This window comes from Hakea prostrata, chromosome 6 (assembly GCF_041222555.1).
Source record: "Hakea prostrata isolate BN-2017 chromosome 6, UWA_Hpros_2, whole genome shotgun sequence".
NCBI classification, from domain to species: Eukaryota; Viridiplantae; Streptophyta; class Magnoliopsida; order Proteales; family Proteaceae; genus Hakea; species Hakea prostrata.
The window spans coordinates 20,355,555-20,381,307 of NC_142605.1; the positions used below are offsets into that span (position 1 = coordinate 20,355,555).

General features: G+C 40.1%; 1 protein-coding gene across 1 annotated transcript; it reads left to right on the plus strand.

Annotated features, from left to right (window-relative positions):
- The first annotated feature begins 440 nt into the window (after window positions 1-440).
- On the plus strand, window positions 441-25,747 carry LOC149012510 (Flavodoxin family protein). The gene is made up of 12 exons (XM_089160061.1): window positions 441-649; window positions 7,065-7,142; window positions 7,235-7,339; window positions 14,128-14,219; window positions 14,700-14,884; window positions 17,722-17,819; window positions 18,606-18,680; window positions 18,974-19,084; window positions 20,912-21,046; window positions 24,009-24,128; window positions 24,445-24,661; window positions 24,763-25,747. The coding sequence occupies exons 1-12, from the start codon at window positions 512-514 to the stop codon at window positions 25,290-25,292; spliced, it is 1,884 nt and encodes a 627-aa protein (XP_089016187.1). The 5' UTR covers window positions 441-511; the 3' UTR covers window positions 25,293-25,747.
- Window positions 25,748-25,753: the final 6 nt, after the last annotated feature.

Below are 25,753 nucleotides of genomic sequence, written 5' to 3' on the forward strand. Positions count from 1 at the left end.
CGGTTGGTCTGGTTTCAGGCTGGTTTTGGGCCAATTGGTTCGGGCTAGCGGTAGGACACATGGGTTGGCCCGAACCCTTTCGGGTTGGGGCTGCTTGGCCCAAACACATCCCATCCCTGTTAAATTTCAGTTCGATCCAGTTCAAACTATAATGGATTGGTTCGGTCCGATTTTAACAACCCGAAATTAATTTGGTTCAGTCGGATTTAAATTTTATTTTATTTTTTTCCTGGAACGGAGGATTTAAATTTGATTATCTCTTTTTTTTGGTATGAATTCTCAATGTATTTTTTTTCCCTGTAGTCCCTGAAACAGGAATTTTCAAGTATACACGTTGATTCTTCTCGGGTTTGGGTGGTGGAAAGTGGAAACACGCCTTGATCCTTCAGGTGAGAGAGTATAGCAAGCATTGCGGGGGCCGCCGCCTAAATTCCCGTGATTGCAGTTCAAATCACTTCTTCTTACAGTCATTCCTGTTGCAATTCTTGGTGTTCGAGAATCGATCTCAGCTATGAAGGACCAGACTCGACTGTTAATACTTTACGCTTCACAGACCGGAAATTCGTTAGATGCCGCAGAACGTATCGGTCGTGAAGCAGAAAGGATGGCATGTCCTGCCCATGTCCTCTCCATGGATGAATTTGATGCTGTAAGTCTTTCTCGTTTGTTTCTGAATTCTTGTTTATTTTCCGCTTAATCATCGATCATCCTCTAGAAAGATTTCCAAGAAGCAGTTTTTAATGTGAAAGGAAGGTCAATGTATCTGCCCTTATTCTTTTTTCAATCCATTGGATGTTACACGTCGAGGTACAAGGTTCGAGTTTTGAAGAGCGTCTATGACTGAAGCTGTTAATGTTGTTTTTCCACAACCAAATGATGGCTTGTTCATTGTCATTAGTGATTCTTAGATTCCAATTTTCATACTGGTTGGGACCTATCTTTGATTGTTTATTCATTTTTCCACAACCAAAGCGATTTTGACAACTTCTGCTAATTTACGAACCCCAAAGCCGCTCTGAGTTATTGCTTTCCATGGAAACTTGAAGTACAATTTTTTTTAATAGCTTTGGCCCTCTAAAACGGAAATGTAATAATATTCTTTATATATGTCCGACCGTGATCATGAGATCGCAAGCCTTTGTGCTGTAGACTTTAGAGTTCAAAATAAACTTCTTAGCTGCATTGCTTTGTCAAAGATTCAGATCAGTTTTAATCCAATTCATGAATAAGCTACATTTGGGGGAGTAGCATTTCTTCCAACTGCCCATGACAGAGAGTTCCTTTTGAAGTTTTGAGAGTATTTTCATACTCACCATGGCTGGCAGATGTATTTTGGATTGGTTCTAAACGTGGCAATGGTGGTTATTCACTGAAGTTTGGGGGCGGGGGGTATTAAACTATTAGTGTCCAAAGTTGATAGAATGAGTTGAGTCAAGTCCTTTAACTTATCCCATAGTAGGCTAACCCGATCTAACACCTATACATCAGAGTAGGCCCCCATTAGGCACATAACATTCCACCACGCTTTTGCGATCGTCGTCCTCAATGCTCTCATTATGGGCAACTCACACTTTAGGTAGCTTCTCCAAGCAGTTGGCCGGTTGCATAATGCTTTTTCTTTTCTTCTTTTGTTTTATTTTATTTTTTAATTTTATTTTTTGGGGCGGCGGGTAACTTTTTCTTGGTAGTGTTCATTCTTCTGTAGGTAGCCCTAGCCCTTTATGGGATTCAATCTGTTGTTGTAGCTCTGATATTGAATGTTGGATGCTTGACCAATGTGCTAAAAGCTCCGAAGTTGATGAAACAAGTTGAGTCAATCCCTTTAACCTATCCTATATTAAGTTGGCCCAATCTAAAGCCTATACACCAGAATGACCCCAATAGGCACATAACAAAATATTTGTATTCTCCGGTAAAGCCTACCGTTGCAAAAATTTGCCGGCGGAAAAGAAAAAAGAAAGTGAAAAGTTCTTCCCCTCCTGTAAGCAATTTGAGACTGGCACCTGATTCTTCTGCACTTGACTCCTTGGTTCCCGCTGACGATGTTGCCATCTTTAAAAGCTCCATCGCGATCGTCCCTGCTGTTAAAAGACTTGCTGTCCCCTTTGTCGCAGAGCTCATCTGTCAGTCAAAACGCTCTCGCTTCTTAGGTACTTTCCCCTTCTCTAGCTAGCCCTTTAGAGGTCTCAATCTCTAACCCTTTGAAACCTTCGTCATCCAGCTTTTCACCTAACCTACCCTCTGCTTTTAACATTTCTTTGCCTCTCTGCGCGAAACTGAAACGGAAACCTTCTAAACACCCTTTCTCCCCCCCTTTGAATATCTTGAATGCTCCCATCTATGGGCCGAATCCCTTAGCCTCTTACCTTAGGCCCATTTATAAACCCATCCTCAACCTTTTTGGGCCTTTGCTATTCTTGGGCCCAAACGGGTTAACCCACTCTCCTTTCATTAGCCCAAACTCACTAAACCACCTAAACCCATGCCCTCTAAACCCTCTCACCCCCTTTAGCTCCACAACCTAACTACCTCTTGAGCCTCTCCCCTTATACGCAACCCATTTAACCTAACTCCCTACTCCTACCCAGGAAACCCTGGACCAGACAGGCCTAGCCCACCATACCAAACTAACCACGGTCTTACCACCACCCATCTCACTCCTAACCTCACGAACCTAGTGAACCCCCTCATCTCTTCATTCCTTGATTCCCCTAAAATGACATTCATCACCCCTCTTCCTGAACTGTATCTCAACAAGGATCCCACCTCCCCCTGCTCTAGATCCACGATTGATCCCAACATTTTTGAAACCCCCTCCCCTTTAGATTCCTATTTGTGTGAGACTCCCCCCTTTTCTGAAAATCTCTTGTTTAAAAATAAGTAGCAAATTGATGCCCCCTCCCCCAATAGCTCTTTTACTACCCCCTCAGCAGTTCTTTATTGCCTCCCCACCCCTAGCCATTTTAAATGATGGATATCCTCATCTGGAATGTAAGGGGTCTCAATACCCTTGCTAAACAAGCTGAAATCAAGCACATTCTCTGTGATTCAAAAGCCTCTTTTTGTGCTCTTCTTGAAACCCATGTTTATTGTGACAATGCCTGTCGGATTGCCCTCTGCATAGCCCCCTCTTGGTCTTTCCTTTCTATTTCCTCTCTTTCTCCCAATGGCCGCATTTGGATTCTTTGGGACCCGGCCAAATTTCAACCCTCCCTTCTCTCCTCCTCCCCCCAACTCATGCGCTTCCATTTATCCTCTCTCTCATGCCCCTCTTTCTATCTCTCCATAGTCAATGGTTTTAATCGTTCCTCTAATCGCACCCTGCTTTGGGATGATCTTCGCTTCTCTCCCCCTCTTTGGTTGGGCAACCTTGGGGTATTGGAGGTGATTTTAATATTGTTCGTTTATTATATGAGCGAGTTGATGGTTGCCCGCCAGACCTAGTGGTGGATGAAACCTTCAACTCTTGGATTGATGAGGCGGGTCTCTTTGATCTTCCCGCCAACGTCTCATTTGGCAAAATTGCAAAAGTGGAGTTGACCACATTGCCTCCAAGCTTGACTGCTTTTTAGCTAATGAATCCTAGACTTCTTACTTCCCTGCCTCTTATGCCCACTTCTCTCCCCCTCTCCTCTTGGACCATTCCCCTTGCCATTTCCACCTTCTAGATCTCCCTTCTTTTGGTCCCAAGCTTTTCAAAATTTTTGATATGTGGACTTCCAACCCCTCTTTTCTCCCCACTGTCCAAGATGCTTGGACCCAGCCGATCCACTGCCATTCCCTTCCTTTGGTGGCCTTTGTTCGCAAGCTTAAGAATTCTAAGATTACCCTTCGGTCCTAGAATTCCTCCACTTTTGGCAATATTTCCTCTAGGGTTTCCTCTTGCTGCTTAGATCTTTCTAGGGTCCAATCCTTTCTCCTCAATGACCCTGTTAACCCGTCCTTGGCCGAGGAAGAAAAGATTCTCTCCCAGAACCTCTCCACTTTTGCTTCCCAGGAAGAGAGTTTTCTTCGCCAGAAATCGAGAATCAAGTGGCTTGAGCTCGGGGATGCTAATACTGCTTACTTCCATCTCTATCTCAAAGCCCGTCTCAACTTAAACTCCTTTCCTTGTCTTCTTACTAGTAGTGGCTGAATCTACGACCCTCCTAATATCAACGAAAGTTATCTCCTACTTCTCTAGCCTTCGCTCTCCCCCTTCTCTCCCCTCCCTCTTCCCTCTTCCCTCTTCCCTCTTCCCTCTTCCATCCTTAACAAATTTGTTGACTCTTCATGCCTGGCCTCTCTCCTCTCCATCCCTTCCCAGGAGGAAATCCTCTCAGCTATCCGCTCTCACAAAGCTAATCGTTCTCCCGGTCCCGATGGTTTTAGTATGGGCTTCTTCTTTGCTTCCTAGGACTTCATTAAGAATGGCCTCGTTTATGCCATTTGCAACTTCTTCCTCAACCCCTCCCAACTTTCCTCCATTAATCAAACCTTTCTCTGTCTTATCCCCAAAAAGCTTGGTGCCTCCTCTCTCTCTGACTTCCGCCCCATTTCCCTCTACAACCTCCTCTACAAATTCATTTCAAAGTCCTTGCCAACCATTTTAAGTTGGTTATGCCCTCCCTAGTGAGTCCCCACCAGTCTGCCTTCATCTCTAGCCGTAGTATCTCTGACAATATCCTCTTCTGTGTGGAGAACGTTAAAGGTTTTGATAGATCTTCCCACTCTCTGCGGCTGCCCTTCTGAAGGTTGACCTCCACAAAGCCTTTAATTCCATCTAGTGGGATTTTATTAGCGAGGTCCTTTCTGCTATGGGTTTCCCCCTTCTTGTGTCCATTGGATTGAAATCTTTATCTCTTCCCCCCACTTCTCCATTATCACTAATGGTTCCTTGGCTGGCTACTTCTCTTCCAAGGTTGGCATTTGCCAAGGTTGCGCGCTTTCCCCATATCTCTTTACTTTAGCTCTGAAAGTTTTTTCTCATGTCCTCCAATCCAAAACCGATCAACTTCTTATCTCCCCCTTACCTAAGTTTAAATCTCTCAAGCTTACCCATCTTGCTTTTGTAGATGATCTCACAATTTTCTCCAAAGCTGATCATTTCTCTATCTCCTTCATCCTCTTCACTCTCTCTTATTTTGAATCCCTTTCTTGCCTTCGAGTTAATCTGGAGAAATCCACCATCTTCCTCTTGGGCATCTTTGACTCGACTCGCACCTCTCTCTTGCATCTCACCGGGTTTAAGCTTGGATCATTCCTTGTGACTTATCTTGGTCTCCCTCTTATCCCTAGTAAGCTCACCCGCCACCATTGTGCCCCAATGCTTGATCACATTCGAAAAAAGCTCCAACTCTGGAAAGGTAGACTTATCTCCTTTGCTGGTAAAGTGGTGCTTATCCAATCTGTTCTCCAATCCTCGTACCTTTATTAGTGTGACATCTTTTCCCTTCTTAAAGCTACTATCCATGCCATGGAATCTCTCTTTTGTGCATTCTTTTGGAAAGGCCAAGAATCCTCCCGGTCCTTCACCCCATCAGTTAAGCTGCCACTTGCCGCCCTAAATTTGAAGGAGGTCTTGGTATCCGCTGCATTATTGATGTTAACTTAGCCTGTTTTCTTAAGCTCTCTGGAAAATTGCCTTTAAACATGATTTCATCTGGGTTTCCTGGGTCTACTCCTATCTTTTTAAATCGGATTCCATTTGGACTATCCCTATCCTCTCCACTTCTTCCTGGATTTGGAGGAAGAAACTCCTTATCCTTCGGCCTCGCGCCCTTTCTGCTATCTCTATCCAAATCTCCTTTAGATCCTCCACATCCTTCTGGCTTGATCCCTGGCATTTGATGGGTATTTTGTTCACTCTCCTTATCCCCCGTGCTGTCTATGACACCCATATCCCAAAAGCTATCTCCCTCTCATCCTTCATCTTTATGGACCCCCTCCCCTACCCTAGTCTCACACAAATTTGGAACTCCCTTCCCCCCCCTCTCGCCCTCTCCTTCTGACATAACCATCAGGCTCCCCTCCCACACTAAATCCTTTACCATCAGTTTTTCGGGAACCTCCTCCAGATCCCCCTCCCCCCTCTTCCTTGGGCCCCTCTTGTCTGGTTCAAAAGCCAAATGCCCCGCCATTCCCTTACCCTTTGGAGAGCTCTCAACCTTGCCTTTCCCACCCAATCATTCCTTAATAGCCACCAAATCCCTGTCAACCCCAACTTTATTCTTTGGTGGAATGGCTCTAAGGACCTTGACCACCTTTGTTTCTTTTGCCCCTTTTCCCGCTCTTTATGGACCTTTGCCCTTGCCTCTATTTGGCCGAGATCGAGACGCTTTGTTGAGTTTGCCTGTGATTGGAATTGGATCCTGAGAAGCTTTTTTGGCTCCTCGATATGCGACCAAGTTGGAAAATTTGTCTTTGCTGCTACCATCCACCATCTGTGGTGGGAACGTAACATGAGGAGATGGACTTCCAAATCCCGATCCTAAGATGGGATTTGGAATGCCATCCATTTTGATGTTTCTTCTAGATTGCTCTCTTCCCCATCCCCTTGTGTGTGACTCTCTAAGGAATAGATTAATGTTAGTTCCTGGAGACTCACTTCCCCTATTCAGCCCTCCTCTTGATTGGCTGTCCCCCCCCCCCCCTGTTCTCTTTGTATTTCCTTTTGGTTGTTTTTAATATAATTCATTATTCACCCAAAGAAAAACAAAATATTTGTCTTTCCACATTTCTTGAAGTCCTTCTATTATGCTCAATTTTACATTCTCTTGAAATCTTCTTGGAGGGCAAGGATCCATGTAAGATGTAAGTAACTGTAACTGATTCTTTGTGGATTTGATAAGTTTAAATCTTTGTTGTATGCATCCATTTATTTGTTGGGTATCATTTTTTACTGTTTGTATTCTTAGCCACTAGTTTTATTCAGCTATTGATTACAATTGATTAGTTTTAGATTTCTAGTTCATACAATAAATGGCACATATAAATGCTATCGTTTTTTCCTGATTTTGTGATTTTTCATAAACTGATGCTTAAACAAATTGCTGATCAACACATCACTTGTTTATTGCCCACAGAATTGCTTACCTGATGAACACATTGTGATTTTCGTTGTTTCTACAACGGGACAAGGGGATAACCCAGATTCAATGAAGGTTGATTGTGATGAGCCAATGTATTTTTATGAGAATTGAACTACCTGTAATATCAAGTTTCATTCAGTGTTTAACTTCCATTTTATTGATAGGAATTCTGGAGGTATCTTCTGCGGAGAAATCTCAGCCAGCATTGGCTTGAAGGAGTGAACTATGCTGTGTTTGGATTAGGAGATTCTGGTTATCAGAAATACAATGTGACAATTACAGACTTTTCCTCTAGTTATAGTTGAAATTATTGTTATTTCATTTATTTATTTATTATTTATTTGTTTGGGTCTAGTTGTGATATTCAAATTGGTAGTTTGCAGAATAATTACTTCGTTTATACTTGGTCTTGATGATTAGCCCTATCTCGCAGTGCTCATTGATTCTATTTCCTTTCTTGAATTCCTTTTACTTTCATCCAATTTTTTAGGTGGTAGTCATGAATTCCATTGTATTATCGAGTGTCACTATTTGAATGATTTTTTCCAGAGACTTTTGATACCTGTAAAATGACTTAGGAACCATATAGTGAATTTTTTGGTATGCACTGTTGACTTTTTAGAATTAACTATCTTTCAGTTATCTGGGGTTCAAATGGTGTTTTACCTGTATCTTGCCTTACATTCACTGCCCTCTTCATGTGGCAAGATGCCACTATTTTCCATGCAGTGGCAGTAATTTCGCATTGCTAGTGTTGTCTCTTTAGTGGTTTCTTTTCAATTACTTATCATTTAACTCTCACCCTTATGGTTAATTGGTTATCAATGTCAATAGCCTTCCACTCTCATGATCTCTGTACCCTAAATCCAGTTCAAATTAATTACTCTGTAAAACATAAAACATTTAGCACCAAGATATTCGCAACAACTAATTTTGGTTAGGTATTGAAAGTGAAACGGTGTTGTTTTTCACAGGCTGTTTCTGATTCTTCAACATTTTGTTTTCCAAGCTGCTTGGGATATCCAACTGCATTTCTATCCACTTGTCCTCAAATTTATTTTTCAAGATTAGTTGGGACCATTCATATTTTTGCTAACCTCCTCTGTCCTGGACACTTCTTAGTGAAACATGATAAGTACGTTTAGGACATGCTGTTAACCTTCTGTGTTATGAATAAGTGAGTTATGTTTAGCATGCATAGCTGTCAAGGTGTTAGCAATAAGGTGTTTTTTCAACACCTGGGATTGCAAGCACCTTAAATCTTTCAAAAGGAAAGTTATGTCTAAGCACGTGAATTACTTTTGCAAACGGTTACTTATAGTGCCCCCTCATCTTTCTTTCTTTCTTTCTTTCTTTCTTTTCTTTTCTTTTCTTCTTCTTTTTTTTTAATGAAATTTCAAAAACGTCCCCTGTATGGTGAAGACAATTACAATCGAACCTCTACCGTTACCTTAGTGCTGTTAAGTGATTATATCATCACCCAAATAATTTCATAATCCCCATAATACCCCGAATGGATGTTGATCTTCCCAAATGGACTGAACACTCCCCTCTGGGCATCTGGAGCATTGGTGGCCAGTTGCATCTCCAACTCTCCATCACCATCTCCTTCTCCTTTGAATTGATTTTCAGCTGTTATGGGTCAATTGTTGTTGTCTTCTGTCACTGGATGAACACAATCTTTCCTCTGGATAAGCACAACTCTAGTTGTCAAACACCCCAGGAATCTGGAGCATTGGTAGCCAATGCCATCCCTATAATGCATCTCCATCACCATCTCCTTCTCCATTGAATTGATTTTCAGCTCTTATGGGTCAACTGTCGTTGTCTTCTGTTACAGGATGAAAGTATTGTCTTTCTTCTGGATTAGCACAATTCTAGTTGTCAAACAACACTCAGATGGTCCAGCATCTCCACTATGACGATGAAGAAACGCTACTGCAATTTAGAGTTCCTCAGACCTATTTTGCTTCAACAGTTCCTCTGCAATTTAAAATTTCCTCAAGCCTGTATAGAATCTATTAAAATTGAAGCCTACTTGCAATTGGCTAACATAGCATCTTCAAGGCGAGATCCAAAATTCATAAGGATGAAGCACTGTATCCACTGTGTGGGATTGAACTTTAAATCCAGGCCTGTCAGAATTGATTCAAATCTACATGCAGAAGCCACCTAGGTTGGGTAGCAATTGCAGAGGAACTGTCAAAGCAATTTATTAAGCCTTTAAAATTGGAAATTGGTTGGAGCCAGGATGATAAACTTGGTGGGTTTAGGAGTACTAAGAGGGGGTAGGATTGGGGTGATTACTGGTTCTGGCTCGTTTCCCTGATTTCCTAATCTGAAAAAGGCTGTGGAAGGTTGTAGGGAAGAAGAGGGAGCCAAAGAGGTTGGGAGGAGTGGCTGTTCTCTATGAAGATCTTGGTTCTGAAGTTATGAGAGAGGTAAATGCGGAAACTGCAAGTGTATTGCACATGATGGAGTGCCTTGAGACAAGAGAGAATAGTAGGTCTGCTGATTCTTCTGTATTAAATAGCTCAGGTCCACTCACAGAGTCCAGTAACCAGAGTATTACAGAGTCTTGGTAAGTATCCTTTAAGTGAGAGCAGTTCATCTGATTCTGCTTCTCCAGATTCTAGCTAGGATATCCTGTATCATTAACAATGCATCCATCCTCAGTATTCTATCAGCGAAGGTGAGTCGTAGTGTTGTTGACTGGGGGGCAGGGGAGATGTGGGGGAGGGGGAGTTGGCCAGCTGGAGAGATTAAAACCAAGTTTAGCAGAGGGGAAAAGAAAAAGGAATACAAATGGAGGTAGCAGGGGAGAGATAGAAGGTGAGAAGAAGAAAAATAAAGCAGAAGAAGCTTATGGAGCAGTTGTGGTCATTGGTGTCACAGCAGGTGGGCACTGAAGTTACAGTGGCGGCAGGTGGTCATTGTTGGAGCTTGGAGGAGTTGAGGAAGGTGGTAGTTATGCAAGATATGCCACAAGGGTAAGACAACCTTCATTCTTGTGGGATGTTTATCATACGATACAAGCTGAGGTAAGGTTGTCATTTCCTTACAAAACTAACACTATTAGTCCATGGGGTACACAGTCACTCATTATATCATCATATATGTCAAAAATAAAAATAAAAAAATTAAAAGGAAGAAGGAACTCAAAGATGAAGAGGTCCCAAGGTGGTGACTTGACTTGTGCAACTCAACTCCTCAAATCCCTGACTATCCCTGACTTCCCCATGACTCAACTCCCACCTAACAGAAGAGGAGGAGTAACAGTCACAGAATAGGAGTGGTCGGCAGCAACAGCTACTTCCAAGAGGAAGAACTGAAAAGAGGAGCTGTTGATCTGAAGAGTCACAGTAGCTTAACCCTATTTTAATCGTGTTCTACCCGTGTCCTCTCTAGGTTTTGTTTTTAAAAAGGTGTGTAGTTTTCTCGCTTGCGCACTACGGATTTCAAGCGCTGACCGGCGGCTAATAGGGGCTTTCCCAGAGCCATGAGTATATGACCCGTTGGCATTGAAGCCGCAAACTCTAACAGTTGGTTTAGCAGTCTTGATGGGCATGGTAATCCTGAGTCTCGCTTTAGGAGATCCCTTTACTAGTACTATTTTTAGTAGCTTAGTGAGGGGTGGTCTTTTTACTTTTTTTTAACTATCCACCCAATATCTTAGACTGTTCAGTTCTGCCTATACAATAGATTATGAAACAATTTATACGAATGGATTCTATTACAGCGGAAAGTAGTTCTGTTAACAACGGGGCTGTAGTTCCCTACACTTCTTGAAGCTCCTTCCCCTCTATTCCATGTAGTGCATTGTATAAGAATTATGTACCTAAACAAATAAACACTTAAGGGGCAGAGGGAGGCTTATTTTACATCTAATATATAACAACTGCACTTTAATATATTAAAATCTCATATTTTACCTGTCACCCCGTGTGTGCAAGGTGACTATGGTGACACCAAGGTGCCTGGCTACCAATGCCTTGGGTTGCCTTGTTTCCGTGATACTTATCCATCTGTTAGTAAGTTATTAAGATTAAGATGACTGATATAACAATGAGTTTAACCCCATTGTACCACTCTAAATGAAGTTCCAGTATGAACTTTATATTGTAATTTTTGTTGATCTTCTATCTGCAATATGAAGGATGCTCAAAGACATTGATTGGATCTGGTGATTTGTGGGGACGACCAAGATAGTTGAGCTTTTCAAGAATCTCCTCCTCCTTTCTAGTGGAGGTATCTATTGGAATGTTCAATGACAATACATGTCCCTTATGTATACTGTTTACTGTCCATCCACTAAGATGTTTCAATTTCTTCACAGTCAAGTTAAAAAATGTTTAAATTTCTTGCTCTGTTCTTCTAGTTCCCAGAATTCATCTTACACATTGCACAAAAGTATGCAGATTAAGTGTGCATTTGCAGGCTGACATACACACCTACCCACCAATAGATAGAGGGTTTGCTTGCTTAATGTCCTTATTTTCCTGTATAATCTTCTACACACATCAGCTTCTTCATAGTTCCAAATGCTTTTTCTCCATTAGTGCCTTTTAGTATTTGTATACACTACAACCATGTAAGATAAGTTATGGTTTTAATAAGGAAAAATATGGGAGCATGGTGGGAGATCTTGTGAGATATCTCATTTTTTCAAAAAAGCGAGACGAGATGGAGATTGAGAGCAAAAGTTGGGATATCTCACTCGAGATCTTGCCATATCTCGCAATATCTCACTGTGGATCTTGCCATATCTTGCTGGAATTCTCAAATTTTGCCTTTTTTTGTGTGGATTTCAGCTGGATTTTCACTTGCAACTACTCTTAGCACATTTACAACATCGAAGGAAGATCAATCATTTTTTGCTTGTCTTATGAACTTATGATTTAATGACTTATATAGAACTTCTAATGGTTGTATAATTTTATTATTCTATTCTTGAAAATTGAGATTGTGATACTCATATGGATGGAATTTTGATGACATTTAGATTATTTGATGCATTTGATACACTTGTTTTTCATTTATATGCCTTAAAGGTTCTATATTACATGTTGTATAACCTTGCATTCCCTAACCCTACAACATGTCGGTTTCACACTATGGGTAGACTTAGAAATCATGCTTAGGGTTGTTTTCTGACAAAACCAAGGCCACCAATTTGTTCAAAAGGCCTTAAATTGGCTAAAATCTAAATACCAAGTTTCAGCCCAACTGGGACCCTAAAACCCACCGAGATGAGCCACTGAGTTGACGTAAAAAAATCATATATCTCGACCAAGATCTCGACAGATCTCTCCGAGATGGTGGAGATCTTGGTTTCTCAAGGTGGCGAGATCCCACTCGAGACCGAGATCTTCTACCATACATGGGAGAAGGAGAGAATTTCAATTATCTTGCTTGGCTCCTCTGATTTTGCAAGAACGTTCCTACACAAAAATGAACATATGCAGATACATGATTTTGTGAGGGTGCATATGAGTATGAAGTATGAATTACCACATACACACAAAGTCAGAGAGTAGACGCTTTTCCTCGGTATTTGAAATGTTCTTTTTATATCCTAGTTGAATCAACGTAATCAATTTCTTTCTTGTGAAGGGTTTACGTTACTCTTCTACATTTTCAATAGACGATCTTGTGAAACGTTTTGCTGTTAATTTTAATTGACTATTCCAATTCCCAAAGTTTGATGTTCTTCAGGATCCTCTTGTATTTTGCACCTTTTTTATTATTCGTTATTCTGATGGCATATTCTACCTGCTGAATAGCTGCTTGGTTCAATGGTATTGTGTTATTGTACCATGAGTGTGGCTTTGGAATTCAGTGATAGTATGAAATTGGCACATCCGCTCGCATGCTAAGAAAAATACATGTGGGTCAACTTTTGTATGCCATCTCTTAAAGATCCATTTAAGAATGCACCATAATCTGATTGCTCATTACATCCAATTGCTTTGATTTTATTGAATCAGCAAACAGTAAAATCAGACTTCCTTTCATCACAAAACACATAATTGGTAGATAGATGGTATTCATATCCCCTAAGTAAAACAACATCAAGTTTTCATGTAAAAGACACCATATATTACCAAGACAAATGACATTGAACATTTGACAAGGAATGTCTGCTGGAAGAGAAGTATTCTAAACTACCCCCTCGAATTCCTTACTAGTTAATGTCCAACCAAATCCTGGGGAAAACTCTGGGTTTTGTCATTGAATGCCATTTTACTTCCCTATTTCACATAACCTAAACAACCTGTGCCAGACATGGAAGTTGATTCAATGAAACAACAGCTATCCTCTCAAGTATATCCCACAAAACAACAGCTTTCCTTTCTTCCGGTTGAATGTTTAGTGTTGTCTTCTAATAGCGGGTCTGAATACTGAATGGGATGGTGATACAGAGCAATACATATTTAATCTACTGCCTTATTTTTTTTTTAAACGCGATACATGCAGTCATCTCAGTTATTTAAACTTTCATTCATCATGAAAGACATAATTGGTAGATTAGATGATTGATATCTCCTAATTAAGTCTATATGAGCTCTTCATGCAAAACTTCGCTGTAATTACCAAGAAAGCTGACATTAACCATAAAACAAGGGAACATCTGCTGGAATGAAAAAGAACTTTAAACTACCAGTCAAATTCTTTACTAGCCAATTACCAATATCTTGATGGAAATATTAGCAAAATCAACAATTGGTGGGGAAATCTCTGAATTTGTCTTTGAATGCTATTTTATTTATGTTTCATAAAACCTAAACAACCACACGTGTAAGTTGATTCATTAAAACAACAGCTACCCTCTCAAGTAAATTCCACAAATCCTGTTTACTGTTGTCTTCTACTAATGGATCTGGTACTGAATGGGATGGTAATACAGAGGAAATATGTATTTGATCTAGTACCTCTTCTTCCAAGGGGATTTATGCGGTTTTTCCCTTTATTTAGGATAAGGTTCTGAGTTAAGTTGTTTTTAGCATCCAATCTGCTAAATAATATTATAATTGAGTAAATTTTCCCCTTTCTGTAGTTTGCTGCAAAGAAGCTTGACAAAAGACTTTCAGATCTTGGGGCAAAGGCAATAGTTGAAAGAGGCCTGGGTGATGATCAGCACCCTTCAGGGTATGATATAATGTCTTGTTTAACTACATTTACATTTTCTTCTTATTGGCATTTGATGAACCCAAGAGTGGACTTTTCAGTTTTCTTATTGCTTGCTGTATGAAATTAATTTCTTGGTCATCTAAGCAGTCTCTTAAGTTGCAGTCATCGTAATTTTTTGTACTAAATTGATTTGTTAAGAAGCTTTCCTGTTTGTTATATGGTCAATCACAATCTGATTTTAAACTTCCTGCTTCCTTGTTAGGTATTGCTTTGATCTTATATAAGCAACCCCACCCCCAAAAAGAAATAATGAACTTCGAGGTTGAGTTAGATGGCCTTCATCTGATATAGCTTATAGCATTTCATTCCATTCTGCTTTAGCTTCAAGGTTGTCTACATTTGTTTGTTGTGGTGATTGGCATCAGTACTTACTAAAAAAATATTGGTTTCAATTCTGGGTGAAGTTAAAGAGTGATAAGCATTATCTCACATTTTCAGGTACGAAGGTTCTCTGGATCCTTGGTTGTCATCCTTGTGGCCCAGATTGTATCAAATGAATCCTACACTGCTTCCAAGAGGTCCAGTGCTTCCAGATCCTGATATGAAAGTCCTGGATTGTCCCAAACTTAAAATCATCTATCATGACACTGATGAAATTAAATCATCACTGTCAAAAAGCTCAGGCAAGTTGTCTAGCTCTGAACAATTTCCTTTGTGAAATTACAATTCTTGTGGATAGAAACTAATGAAATTCATTTCAGAGAATAACATTTGCTGCTTCTATTCAAGAACAAATACTTTGAATACTCTTAATGATGTTCAATAGATGGTAACAGCAGTTAAGCATGTGTATGGAATACTCTTTTTGATGCAGTCTCACTGGGATGAGGGCCAATAAACCAAGATCCTTGATGAATAGCAGGCAAGTTAGGGTCTACAAACCCTGCGGCTAGGGAGTTCTAGGCTGGTTGGGGTTTTTAGTTACTAGGTTCAGTTATAGGGTTTGGGCTTAGGTTGCTTGAAACAAGAATCTAATCCTTGTTATTTTTAGTTTCAGACTCAAGTTCCTAGGGTTAGGGCTTCAGGGAAAATGGGGGTTTCAGATCTTATTGGGCCTGAGGTTAGGGTCCAGCGCTAGAGGGAGTAAGGGGAGGGTGATTCTAAAAGGGGAAGGACCTCTGTGGAGGTAATAGGGACTTGTGAATTTTAGGGTTTTGGGGAAAAAGAAAAGGGGTTTAATGGGTTGGGGAGGGGAAATAGAAGAGTGCGATGGAAAGGGGAAGAAGAGGGAAGGCTGGGGGTGTTTGTTTACCAGTTTTGGAGGCTGTGGATGAAGAATGAATGAAAGGGAAGCAACAAAACAAGCTGCAGCAGGACTTACCTGCACTTGAAAACCCTGGTAACCCTAGCCCCAACCTTGATCTCTGCTGTAACTCTCTCTACAATAATTTTATTTGGCAAAACCAAAGACAAAATTAAGAATCCTAATAAAGTTTTGCCAGCTGGGCTCGAGTTTTTTTTTTGGATGATTAAATAATTCATGAGAATAAAAGAAAATACAAGAACACAAGGGACAGAGCCTAGACAAAGTGAGAAAGAGGCCTTAACTAACAAGCAACCTAAGAGGCATTGAGCCTAGCAATTACCTAAGAGCAACAATTAAAGCAAACTAGTTACACAAGCATAAGTGGCCCAAAGCCAAACTAAGAAGCAAACTAAGAGACATTGAGCCAAGCAACTATTTAAGGGCAACAATAATAGCAAACTAGTTACACAACACAAGTGGCCCATAGCCATACAATCAAACTAGAAAATAACCATGGAATTGGACCAAAGGGGCCCCAACTAAAATGACTCAGTCTCCCGTTCGATTGGAGATATGAGAAGCCTTCCTAGAAACAAAACACATGGACCTACGCAGCAGCACCACATACGCAAGGGAAGGTAGCATCACAAGATTGAGATAAAGAACAAAGAGAATAGATTAGACTCCAAATTAATTGGAGAGTTCAAAAATGATAGCCTCATGGCTTTCCCCCAAAGCCAGAAAAGAAATCAATGGCTAAACACTCGACAAATTGAGAAGCAAACCCAGAAATAGGAAGGGAAGAGAAGGAGAAACAAAGGGAGAAAAGGGGCTGGTAGCAACACGAGTGAGACGAAAATGAAGACAACATTTCAGAGTTGGAAATAGTTCATAGAGTTCAACAATGATGGCCTCATGGCTTCCCCCAAAGCTAGAGAGGCCATCAAAGGCTGGAATCCTCGACGAACTGAACGAAACCTTGAAACAGGAAGGTGAGAGGGCAAGAGAAGGAGAAATAGAGGGAGAAAGAAACATCTGGATCTGAGAATGAACCCGAGTTGGAGAAAATAGCTATAATGGCCTTCATGGCTTCTCCCAATGCCAGAGATGCCATTAAGGACTAGAACCCTCGATGAAGAAGCTGAAACCAGAAACTGAAAAGGGGAGAGGAGAGAGAAGGAGAGACAGAGGAAGGAGATGAGACCATATTTGGGATTGAAACAGAACTGGAGAGATCAGCAACAGTGGCCCTCATGGCTTTCCCCCGAAACTAGAGAGACCACTGAAAAAGGAAATCCTCAATGACCATAGAAGGAACCCTAAAACGACCAATCTCATTTTTTTTCCTGGACAGAGAGGAGAGGGTAAAGAGGAGATGAGAGAAGCAAGGAGAAGATGGAAGCAAGAGTAGAGAAATTGGGAGGAATGAGATCAAGAGGAGGAGAAGCAGAGAGAAAGAAAGGAGAATCGGGGTAGAGAGGAGATGAGAAGCAAGGAGAAGATGGAAGCAAGAGCAGAGAAACAGGGAGGAGATGAGATCGAGAGGAGGAGAAACAAAGAGAAAGAAATGAGAATCAGAGAGCGAGAGGGGAAGGAGGTAGAGAGATACAGGCGGACGACCTTTGTCTCTCCGCCTCCAGAATCACTCAACACTACCACAGCAGAGAGGAGGAGGAGAGATGCAGAGATGGAGGACCACCAACTTATGCCTCAACAGCCGCTACAGATCTCTAAGGCAAGTCGCTTCTTCAGATCACGGCTGGTCTTGGCGCTCCTCTTCAGATTGACGATCTCCTTCGACTCCCTTCCTCTGAGACTGGCGCTCCTCTGCCGGCACTAATGCTTGACGTTTTGAAGCAATAACCTTGAATATAGACAGAAGGAAATCACTGGGCTAGAGTTGGACTGCCCAAAAATACAAAAATGCTCTTGCTGTCGAATCACACTCCTATGCTGCTGGCAGCATGCCTGAACCTTTCAGGCCTTGTGCAATTTCTTGGGATGGGTGTGGGATCCTGCATCAATTGTACTTGCATAACCTTTACCCACAAAAGGAAAAAGAAATTCAAACAACAGGATAACGAAGGAGCGAACCGGCCATCTGCCGGGCCAGCCTGTGACAGACGACAACAAATTTAATGTGTAATGAACTGCAGAAATATGTAAATACTGTTTTACCAACTGATAAAAAGTTGTTACCTGCCTTTGTGTCAGACTTGGACTGCATAGTGATGGAGATTGAGAGAGCTCGCTCAATGTCCCCAGCAAAGCTTTGTCAGGATAAGAATAAGCCTCATTGCTTCTTGAAAATGGTAAAGGCTTTACGCTTTATATTAGCGTGTCTGTTGGTAGCATTCTTATTGTTTAGTTTGTAAGAACTCTGCTCTTTTGACATTTTGCACCACCTAATAATATTCAATGCAATCACTTTAAAAGGCTGTGCCCCAGTGTACAAGGCTCCCACCCTTTGCAGGTCTGGGGAGGGTCAAATGTACACAGGTTTTCCTCCTTTTTCCAGGACTTGAACCTGTGATCAAGCATTCAACAACCAGTTCTCATGATTAGGTGATTGTCCAATTTCTCCAGCACTCACCTTTTTCATGCAATGATAAAATGAAAAGATTAATGCTAACTGGATCTTGGTATATCCAAGCTGGTTCTTGGATCCTAAATTCAAACAGCATCTCATGAGATCCATCGGAAACTAGTACCATTGCGTGCGATTACTGTCTTAGTGTTTCTATTAGCCATTTGGCCACTGGTGTTACCATGGTTGTCAAGGCAGTGCCTTGGTGGCACCTTGGTGACTTGTGCTGCAACCTAGGCGCCTGGTGTCACCTTGGTGCCTAGGTGCTGCCTTGTCACCTTGCTGGTGTTGTCTCAGATTTTACCCCCCAAGCTCCTTGAATTGCGTAGTCACCTTGACTGCTGTGTATGTCAGTGTGTTACAGATTTTGCAGATTCTAGATTCTGTGGATGGAATAAACTTCCTTTCTTGTTAGTCAGTCTTAGCAATTGATTTCATTTCTTTGCAAATATATATTTTTTAACTGTTGAATTTATTTTCTTTTCCTTCTGTGCAAATTAATCTGTGTTAGATTAAAAACCAGCAATTGACAAAAGAAGGGTGTGGGAGAGATGTTCGACATTTTGAATTTGAAGCTCTTTCTTTGGTAAGTAGTAAATTATATTTTCTAGATTGTTAGCCATGCCCCATCCCCCTGTTGATGATACCCCAAAGAACAAGCTTCTTGTTGTCTCCTAGGGTCTTAGTTCCTCTTTTCGGTCTTTTGCTTAAAGACCTTGTTCTCTTTTTTCCTTTTGTTTAATATTTTTATTTATTCATAAAAAAAAGTAGGAAATTATATTTTCATTCTGGCTTTGAGTGGTTGATTTTATATCTGAGAAAATTCACTGACTGAATTCAACATCAGTTCACATTTTCATGCCTAGTGATTTCTTCCAGGGTATTGAATATCAAGTAGGTGATGCTCTTGAGGTTCTCCCCAGTCAAAATCCTGCTGCAGTAGATGCTTTCATAAGGCGTTGTAATTTAAATCCAGATTCATTGATGACAGTATGTATTTATCTGTCTCTAGACGAATCGTTTACCATGCCTTCCCATTGTTTTGCATTACAGCAAGCCATATATACTTTGTTATTTAGTTTCTAGTGGTTGTGAAGATTTTCTAATCAGTCATTTTCTGGGGCAGTTGTTTTGTTTTCCTACATAATGCTTTAGATACTGGGTAGTGACTGATAATCTCTAGTACTCTCTAGTACATAATACTTTGTTTTTTGGATGAATATTCTCTTCTATCTTTGTCAATGAGAACCAAAAATGTGGCTGGTCAAAATTATCCTTCTCCCTTAGCATTTTCATTTGTTTTTACATTTATTTATTTTGCTTGTATTTCGTTGGAAATGTAGGCGAAAGCATCAATATTGACTTCAGAAGCATGAGTTATTATGCTTTGTTTTCTTAGAATGCCCAGACCTAAAGTTTCTATATGGTTCCTTTAATTTTGTTAAATTATCTGCTACCTGCTATATATATATTTTAAATTATTGCGATGCCTCATAACTTTTTGTCAGCTTCCAGTTTCATGGATGTGACCTCGGAAGATGACCCATTATCTGTCATATGCAGATCAGCCAGTGCCCAGACTTTCTCGGTAGACAATGGTTACAATCCTCTACTCAACTATCAAGTTTAACTAGGTGGCTAGAAAATAAATCAGGAGAGAAGAAATCAGATAGGATATTTAAGGGAACCATTGAAAAATTAAACTCTAAGATTACAATCAGTTAACAATCACAGAGTAGAAATAACAGACTTTTATTACTACTTGGAAAATCAGAATCTGATAAGAAGAGTAGACCCTTCAAAAAGAATACTATATAGTTGATTTAAATTGAAATCAGGATGTAGATAGAATAATCAGTTAACAAATCAGCTTTTATAACCAAAGACAAGGTCAAATCTGGAATTGATATTTCAGGGAAAACACTATAGCTGCAGGTTTTGAACATGTGAAATTCTGACATGAATAGAGGGAGAAAGAGGTAAAAGAAAAAAGATACCAAGTTAGGAATCTGCTTAAACTTCAGGCTAGGAATCCAAGCAAAGAGAATCCCCCTTCTATTAAGGGATCTTCCTTGTCTTCACTTGGAGTGTACCAAGTACACCCAGAATCTATCAGGTAGGCTTGCTAAATCCACAGGAGTAGGTCTGAATCCCTAGAACTAGATTTCAGAAATGAAAAGCTTTATTCTTGGGAAGTCTGTGATTGGCTGATTATAGCTCTGGAAAGCTCCAATCTGACCCATTACATGACCTAATCAATACAAAAGCTCCAAATTGACCTGAAGACTTAACAACCAATAAGAAAAAGATAGCTACCTCAGTCTCTCATAAAAAGATGCATAATTGAATATCAGCTTTGCAACTAAAATGAAAGATAAAACTAGCTTCTAAACGACCCCACAACTGAAGTAATTAGTATATGTAGTCTTACACTAACCATATTTTGGGTTCTTTAATGTGGCCAATTACAGTTAGAGCCAGTTGAAGTGAAGAAGGCCTAATGCATTTGTAGTACAACCCAACTCTTAGTCCACTTCTGTACCGAATATGATTCCGTACCATATCAATTAGTTTCAATTTTCCTGACACTCAGTTGTATACTAGATGCTCTGCCATGTATTTTATGTAAAATTTAACTCTTGAGTGCTTTTCTATTAAATTTTGAAAGCTATCAACCTGTCCTGGATCAAAATTATGTTTTGGGGCTTGAATCTGTTTAGATCAGGGAATGGACTTTTGAGTTCCTCTAGTTGCAGGAGCACTAGCATTTCTTTCATTTGTTCTCAGTTTTAAGGATAATATTACTTTTACTTTCAGGTTCATTCCCGAGGAACTGAGATTTGCTCTGTTGATTCTTCTATTAATGCCTTGAAGGCCCCTGTCAAATTAAAAAGTTTTGTGGAATTGGCCATGGATATTGCATCAGCTTCTCCTAGACGTTATTTCTTTGAGGCAAGATCATAGTATGTTCAAGACATATTAATTTTCTCAGGATAACCAGAACTTTTGACTTCTCTCAGCATCATTTTAGTTCCTGTGTCTTTTATCTAATTATTCGTTGAGTTTTCTGATTTTTCTAGTGCTTACTGATGTCCAAATGTCTATTATGTATTAGGTGATGAATGGAACAAAGAATAAGGGAATCTGATTATAGTCATAGTTGCCCTTACTGATTTAATTTTCTTTGACAAGTAGTACTGTAATTGATGTATGGAAAAAAAAGTATGTACAACTGTATGTGTACAATATTGTCCGTTATCATATTCTATCAACAGGGTTACAGGATGGATCACCTAAAGCTCGGAAAGACTTTCCAATTCCTGACCTGTTATCTGCTTAGGGAATGTAGAAGCAATTATAATTGAGATGATCACCAGAGGTGATCAGTATACAACTAGCTAACTAGCATAGGTACAACTAGAGGTTATTTTGGAGCTGATTCTTGGCAATAGGTGAGCATGAAGTCTATGTAAATCATCAGTTGAGGCATCCAGTAACAAGTATACTCAATACCTTCTCAATCACACTTTTAACTGCTGGCTGTGAATCCCTGTGTTACTTGCATCAGTTAACAAGATTCTGATCAGGCCACCTCTTCTGCTAGATCCCAATATTTCACAATGCCTATGGCTGTGAACATCTTTTACTCCAGTAACAGAAACCCATAAGAGTCTGATGCTGTATATAACAGGGCCACACAACCCAGATACCTTGGCAATGAAGCAGATGCAGATTAATGCTCCTTTTGTTTATGTGCAACTTATAGCAACTGCGATGCAGTGAGACTTGAATGAAAAACCAGGGCGTTGTTGGTCAAACCCGGTTTTTTGCTTTAATAAAGGCTGGTAGTACTTATTTTCTTCTCTGGGAGATTTCATTTACTAATTTGTTCATGTTGATAGATTTGAAGGACATAGGCTAGTCAGTTTGAACTCTGTTAGTTTTGGAGTTTGAATAGGAGTCTTTATTTTTATTTATTTTTACTTTTATATGTTTGTAACCAATGAACTCAAATTTTAGGATTGACTAGTGAATGAGTTTTGGGTTACGGATACTTCATGGGTTGGGGCATGAAGTCTCTCTGACTCTTGTTATTCTCTTTTCTTTCTTTGCTCCTCCAGTACTACTTATCTTTCTGCCTTTACTGTACTGTCATTATTTTCTTCTCCTTGCTATTACCCTGCATTGCATACTTTCCCTTCTTGTCCTTCGTTTTCTTCTAATAAGTACTGTACTAACACAAGATGGATGCTCATCTCTTACTGGCTACCTGCTTTCAGAAGTTGGGCTACTATACTGCGTAGTTATGGTGCCTATTGTCTTCCCAGTAGAGAAATTTTGCTTCCAAAATCTGCAATTATCACTGGCTTTGGTTCTGAGTGCATGTAACTTGACTACCACTTGATTTTTGGAGTTGGTTGCCTTCTGAACCAATTCCATATGCCTAGGTGCTTCTTGATTTGGAATTTCAGAGTCATTTTAGTCTGATTTCTATGGCGGCAATGAGTCTTCTATGCTGGTTGTACTGTTGCTCTCATGGTTATGAGGAAGAAGAAAGGTTCCTAATTTCTTGTAACTCTAGGAAGCCCCAGCCCTTTATTCGTTTGTAATTCTCCCCTTCTTTTATTTGTCTGGGAAGACCCTATCCGAAACCTAATATTGCCCAAAGCATTTCCTCTCTTACCTTATACTGTTCACACTATTCACCAGGTTGCAATTTGCCTTTTTGAACTCCATTATATTTACAGTACTAGATAACATATCATATTTGAGTTATCTAATACCTAGGAGGGTGAATGGCAAACTTTATAGGGTTCCCAAATCTTGGGATTCCCATAAAAAACTATGGAGTGTGGATATCAAAATCAATCCTGCAGGTAAGATTTTTATTCTTTATTTTCCTCAGAAGCACATCAAAATGGAGGAGACTGGTGATATAGCCATATGAGGGATTCAAATGAGGTTATGGGGAAGGAAATTTCACCGTTTCTTTTCACAATTAAAAAGGTAATGCTTGGTGTGCTTCTGAACCACAAGTTCATTTGAAAGATATTTCAGTCACTTTCATCACCAGCCAGCTTCTTTTTTTACATAAAGTGACTGAAAGTTTGAAAAAAAGGAACACATTATTTTTAATTCTGATGTTTTGTGTTTCATTGGAATTAATAACAAGGGATCACAGATGGGTCCCTTATTTATGCACAAAGATTTGGACTGTTGAATAGGCAGCAAAATGAAAATCTTCCTTTGTTTTCTTCCACTTCCTGTCATTTGTGCATCCAAACAAAAAGAGGCTAAACCCCTCCTTTTGCTTCTCATTGATGATTGGATCTGCTAATGCATGGATGACAGCTTAGGTTGCATAACTACTTTAGATAGTGGATCCAAGCTTGGTCCAGCATATTGTGGGTATGTGACCTTGGCCCCCTCCCCCCCCTAATCTTCCCCTTCCTTAGGCGTGTCTGCCATTACTTTTCCGGATATATAATAGAATAGAGCCTTAGTTGGGCCAATTTTTTCATTTTCAAAGGTCATAGAGGATGTGGACATGAATCTAAACTTGTGGTAGCTATTGCAACAAATCAATGCTGAAATGCTGATTGACTGAAGTTTCTATATGATACTCTGATTTATTAACATCCAATATGAAAAAACATACATTCTTAGGGAGAAAAGGCGCGCAGAACTGTTCTGCATCTTTGGGTGTCCTCGTTGATCTGAAACTTTTCAACTTAAAAGTGTATTGTTTCATAGGCCCTTTTTTTGGGGGGGGTGTAAAAGGACATCAGGTCAACTTATCTTAAGTTTTCAGTTTCTTTGCGCATATCATACTTTATTTAGTTCTGTCCCTTGTATGACATTTATGATTGCTAACAGTGAAGGAACATAAATGTTGACATGATCATCTGTTCAGGTTCTGAGTTTTTTTGCAACTGCTGAACATGAAAAGGAGAGGCTTCAGTATTTTGCATCACCTGAAGGTAGAGATGATCTATACCAATACAACCAGAAGGAGCGCAGAACTGTTCTGGAGGTGTGTGGGTTCATATGGATATTTATAAACTGTATCTTTCCTGTGTCTAGCTTAGCACCCGTTTTGATTTATAGTTATTCCAGGATGCATATGATTTATGGTGTCTTTTAATTTTAAGAAGCAAACAAACAAGGGACAGATTATAATGGCATGCTAATACTGTAGAGGGGATGGGTTTGAAAATGGATAATGGATTTTTAGTGTCTTTTCACTTTTACTATCTTTTCTTGAAAATTGAAAATAGATAATGGATTTTTAGTGTCTTTTCACTTGTACTATCTGCTCTTCTTTCAAGAACTGATCTACGCTTGTACAGGTATTAGAGGACTTCCCATCTGCACAAATGCCATTTGAGTGGCTGGTGCAGCTAGTGCCTCCATTAAAAACTAGAGCTTTCTCCATTTCTTCTTCCCAATCAGCACACCCGAATCAAGTGCATCTGACTGTGAGTGTTGTATCATGGAATACACCTTTCAAGAGGAAGAGAACAGGTCTCTGTTCAACGTGGTTGGCTGGGTTGAATCCTCAAGAAAGTAAGGTTTCATTAAAAAAGATGTTTTTATTCTCATTAATACAATTAGAACTGGCATAAGATCTTGTATTGTGATCCAATTGACTTTTTGGTCATGGACAGGAGTTCATGTTCCAGTGTGGTTCCAAAAGGGTTCCCTTCCTCCTCCGTCCCCATCACTTCCGCTCCTCCTTATTGGACCGGGAACAGGTTGTGCACCTTTTCGTGGATTTATTGAGGAAAGAGCAATACAAAGTTTATCTGGGTCAACTGGTCCAGTGTTGTTCTTCTTTGGTTGCAGAAATGAGGAAATTGATTTCTTGTACCGAGATTTTTGGTTGTCTCATGCACAAAGAGGTGGTGTTCTGTCAGAAGATAAGGGTGGAGGTTTCTTTGTTGCCTTCTCGAGGGACCAGCCGCAGAAGGTTTACGTGCAGCATAAGATGCAGGAAGAAAGCCAAAAGGTCTGGAGCTTTTTAAGTGCTGGTGCTTCCGTATATGTTTCTGGCTCTTCAACCAAAATGCCTGCAGATGTCCAGTCATGTCTGGAGGAAATTGTAATGAAAGAGACTGGGGTCTCCAAGGAAGCTGCTGTAAGGTGGCTTAGGGCACAGGAAAAAGCTGGTAAATACCATGTGGAGGCATGGTCATGAGTTAGCCAGGTTTTTCATGCCATCATACTAAAAACTAAATGGAAAGGTCACCATACAAGGTAGGCTTCCCAAACAGTCCAACCAAGAAGACAACTCCATAGTTAACATGTCTGAATTTGATTATTAGATGGTGATCAGTCAAGAGGGAAAATTCTCCAGCAGAGTGGTGTCTCAAACTATCGAAAATTTGATCGGTTACATACTTCTAGTTGAGTGGAGAACTTAGTTATCATCTTTCTATGTAAGAACTCTCCAATTTTAAGGCCTTCTTATAGGAGGTTAAAATATTTAATTTTGATGGAAAGAGGTACTCTGCTTAAACCTGTAAAGGAACGTCTGGTGCAACCTCTCTTATAACCAGTTGATTAATTTACCGATTATATGTGATTGCCTGCTGAGTGTATTATGAACTAACTCTTACTCAAATTCTGATTATTGTGTATATGAAGGGATTCCAATTT

What these genes read in the sequence shown, in the direction of transcription:
- LOC149012510 (XM_089160061.1), top strand. Translation starts at nt 512, where the DNA reads ATGAAGGACCAGACTCGACTGTTAATACTTTACGCTTCACAGACCGGA. An exon ending in CCATGGATGAATTTGATGCT is followed by an intron (nt 650 to 7,064) that starts GTAAGTCTTTCT and finishes TATTGCCCACAG; the next exon opens with AATTGCTTACCTGATGAACA. An exon ending in TGGGTTGAATCCTCAAGAAA is followed by an intron (nt 24,662 to 24,762) that starts GTAAGGTTTCAT and finishes GGTCATGGACAG; the next exon opens with GAGTTCATGTTCCAGTGTGG.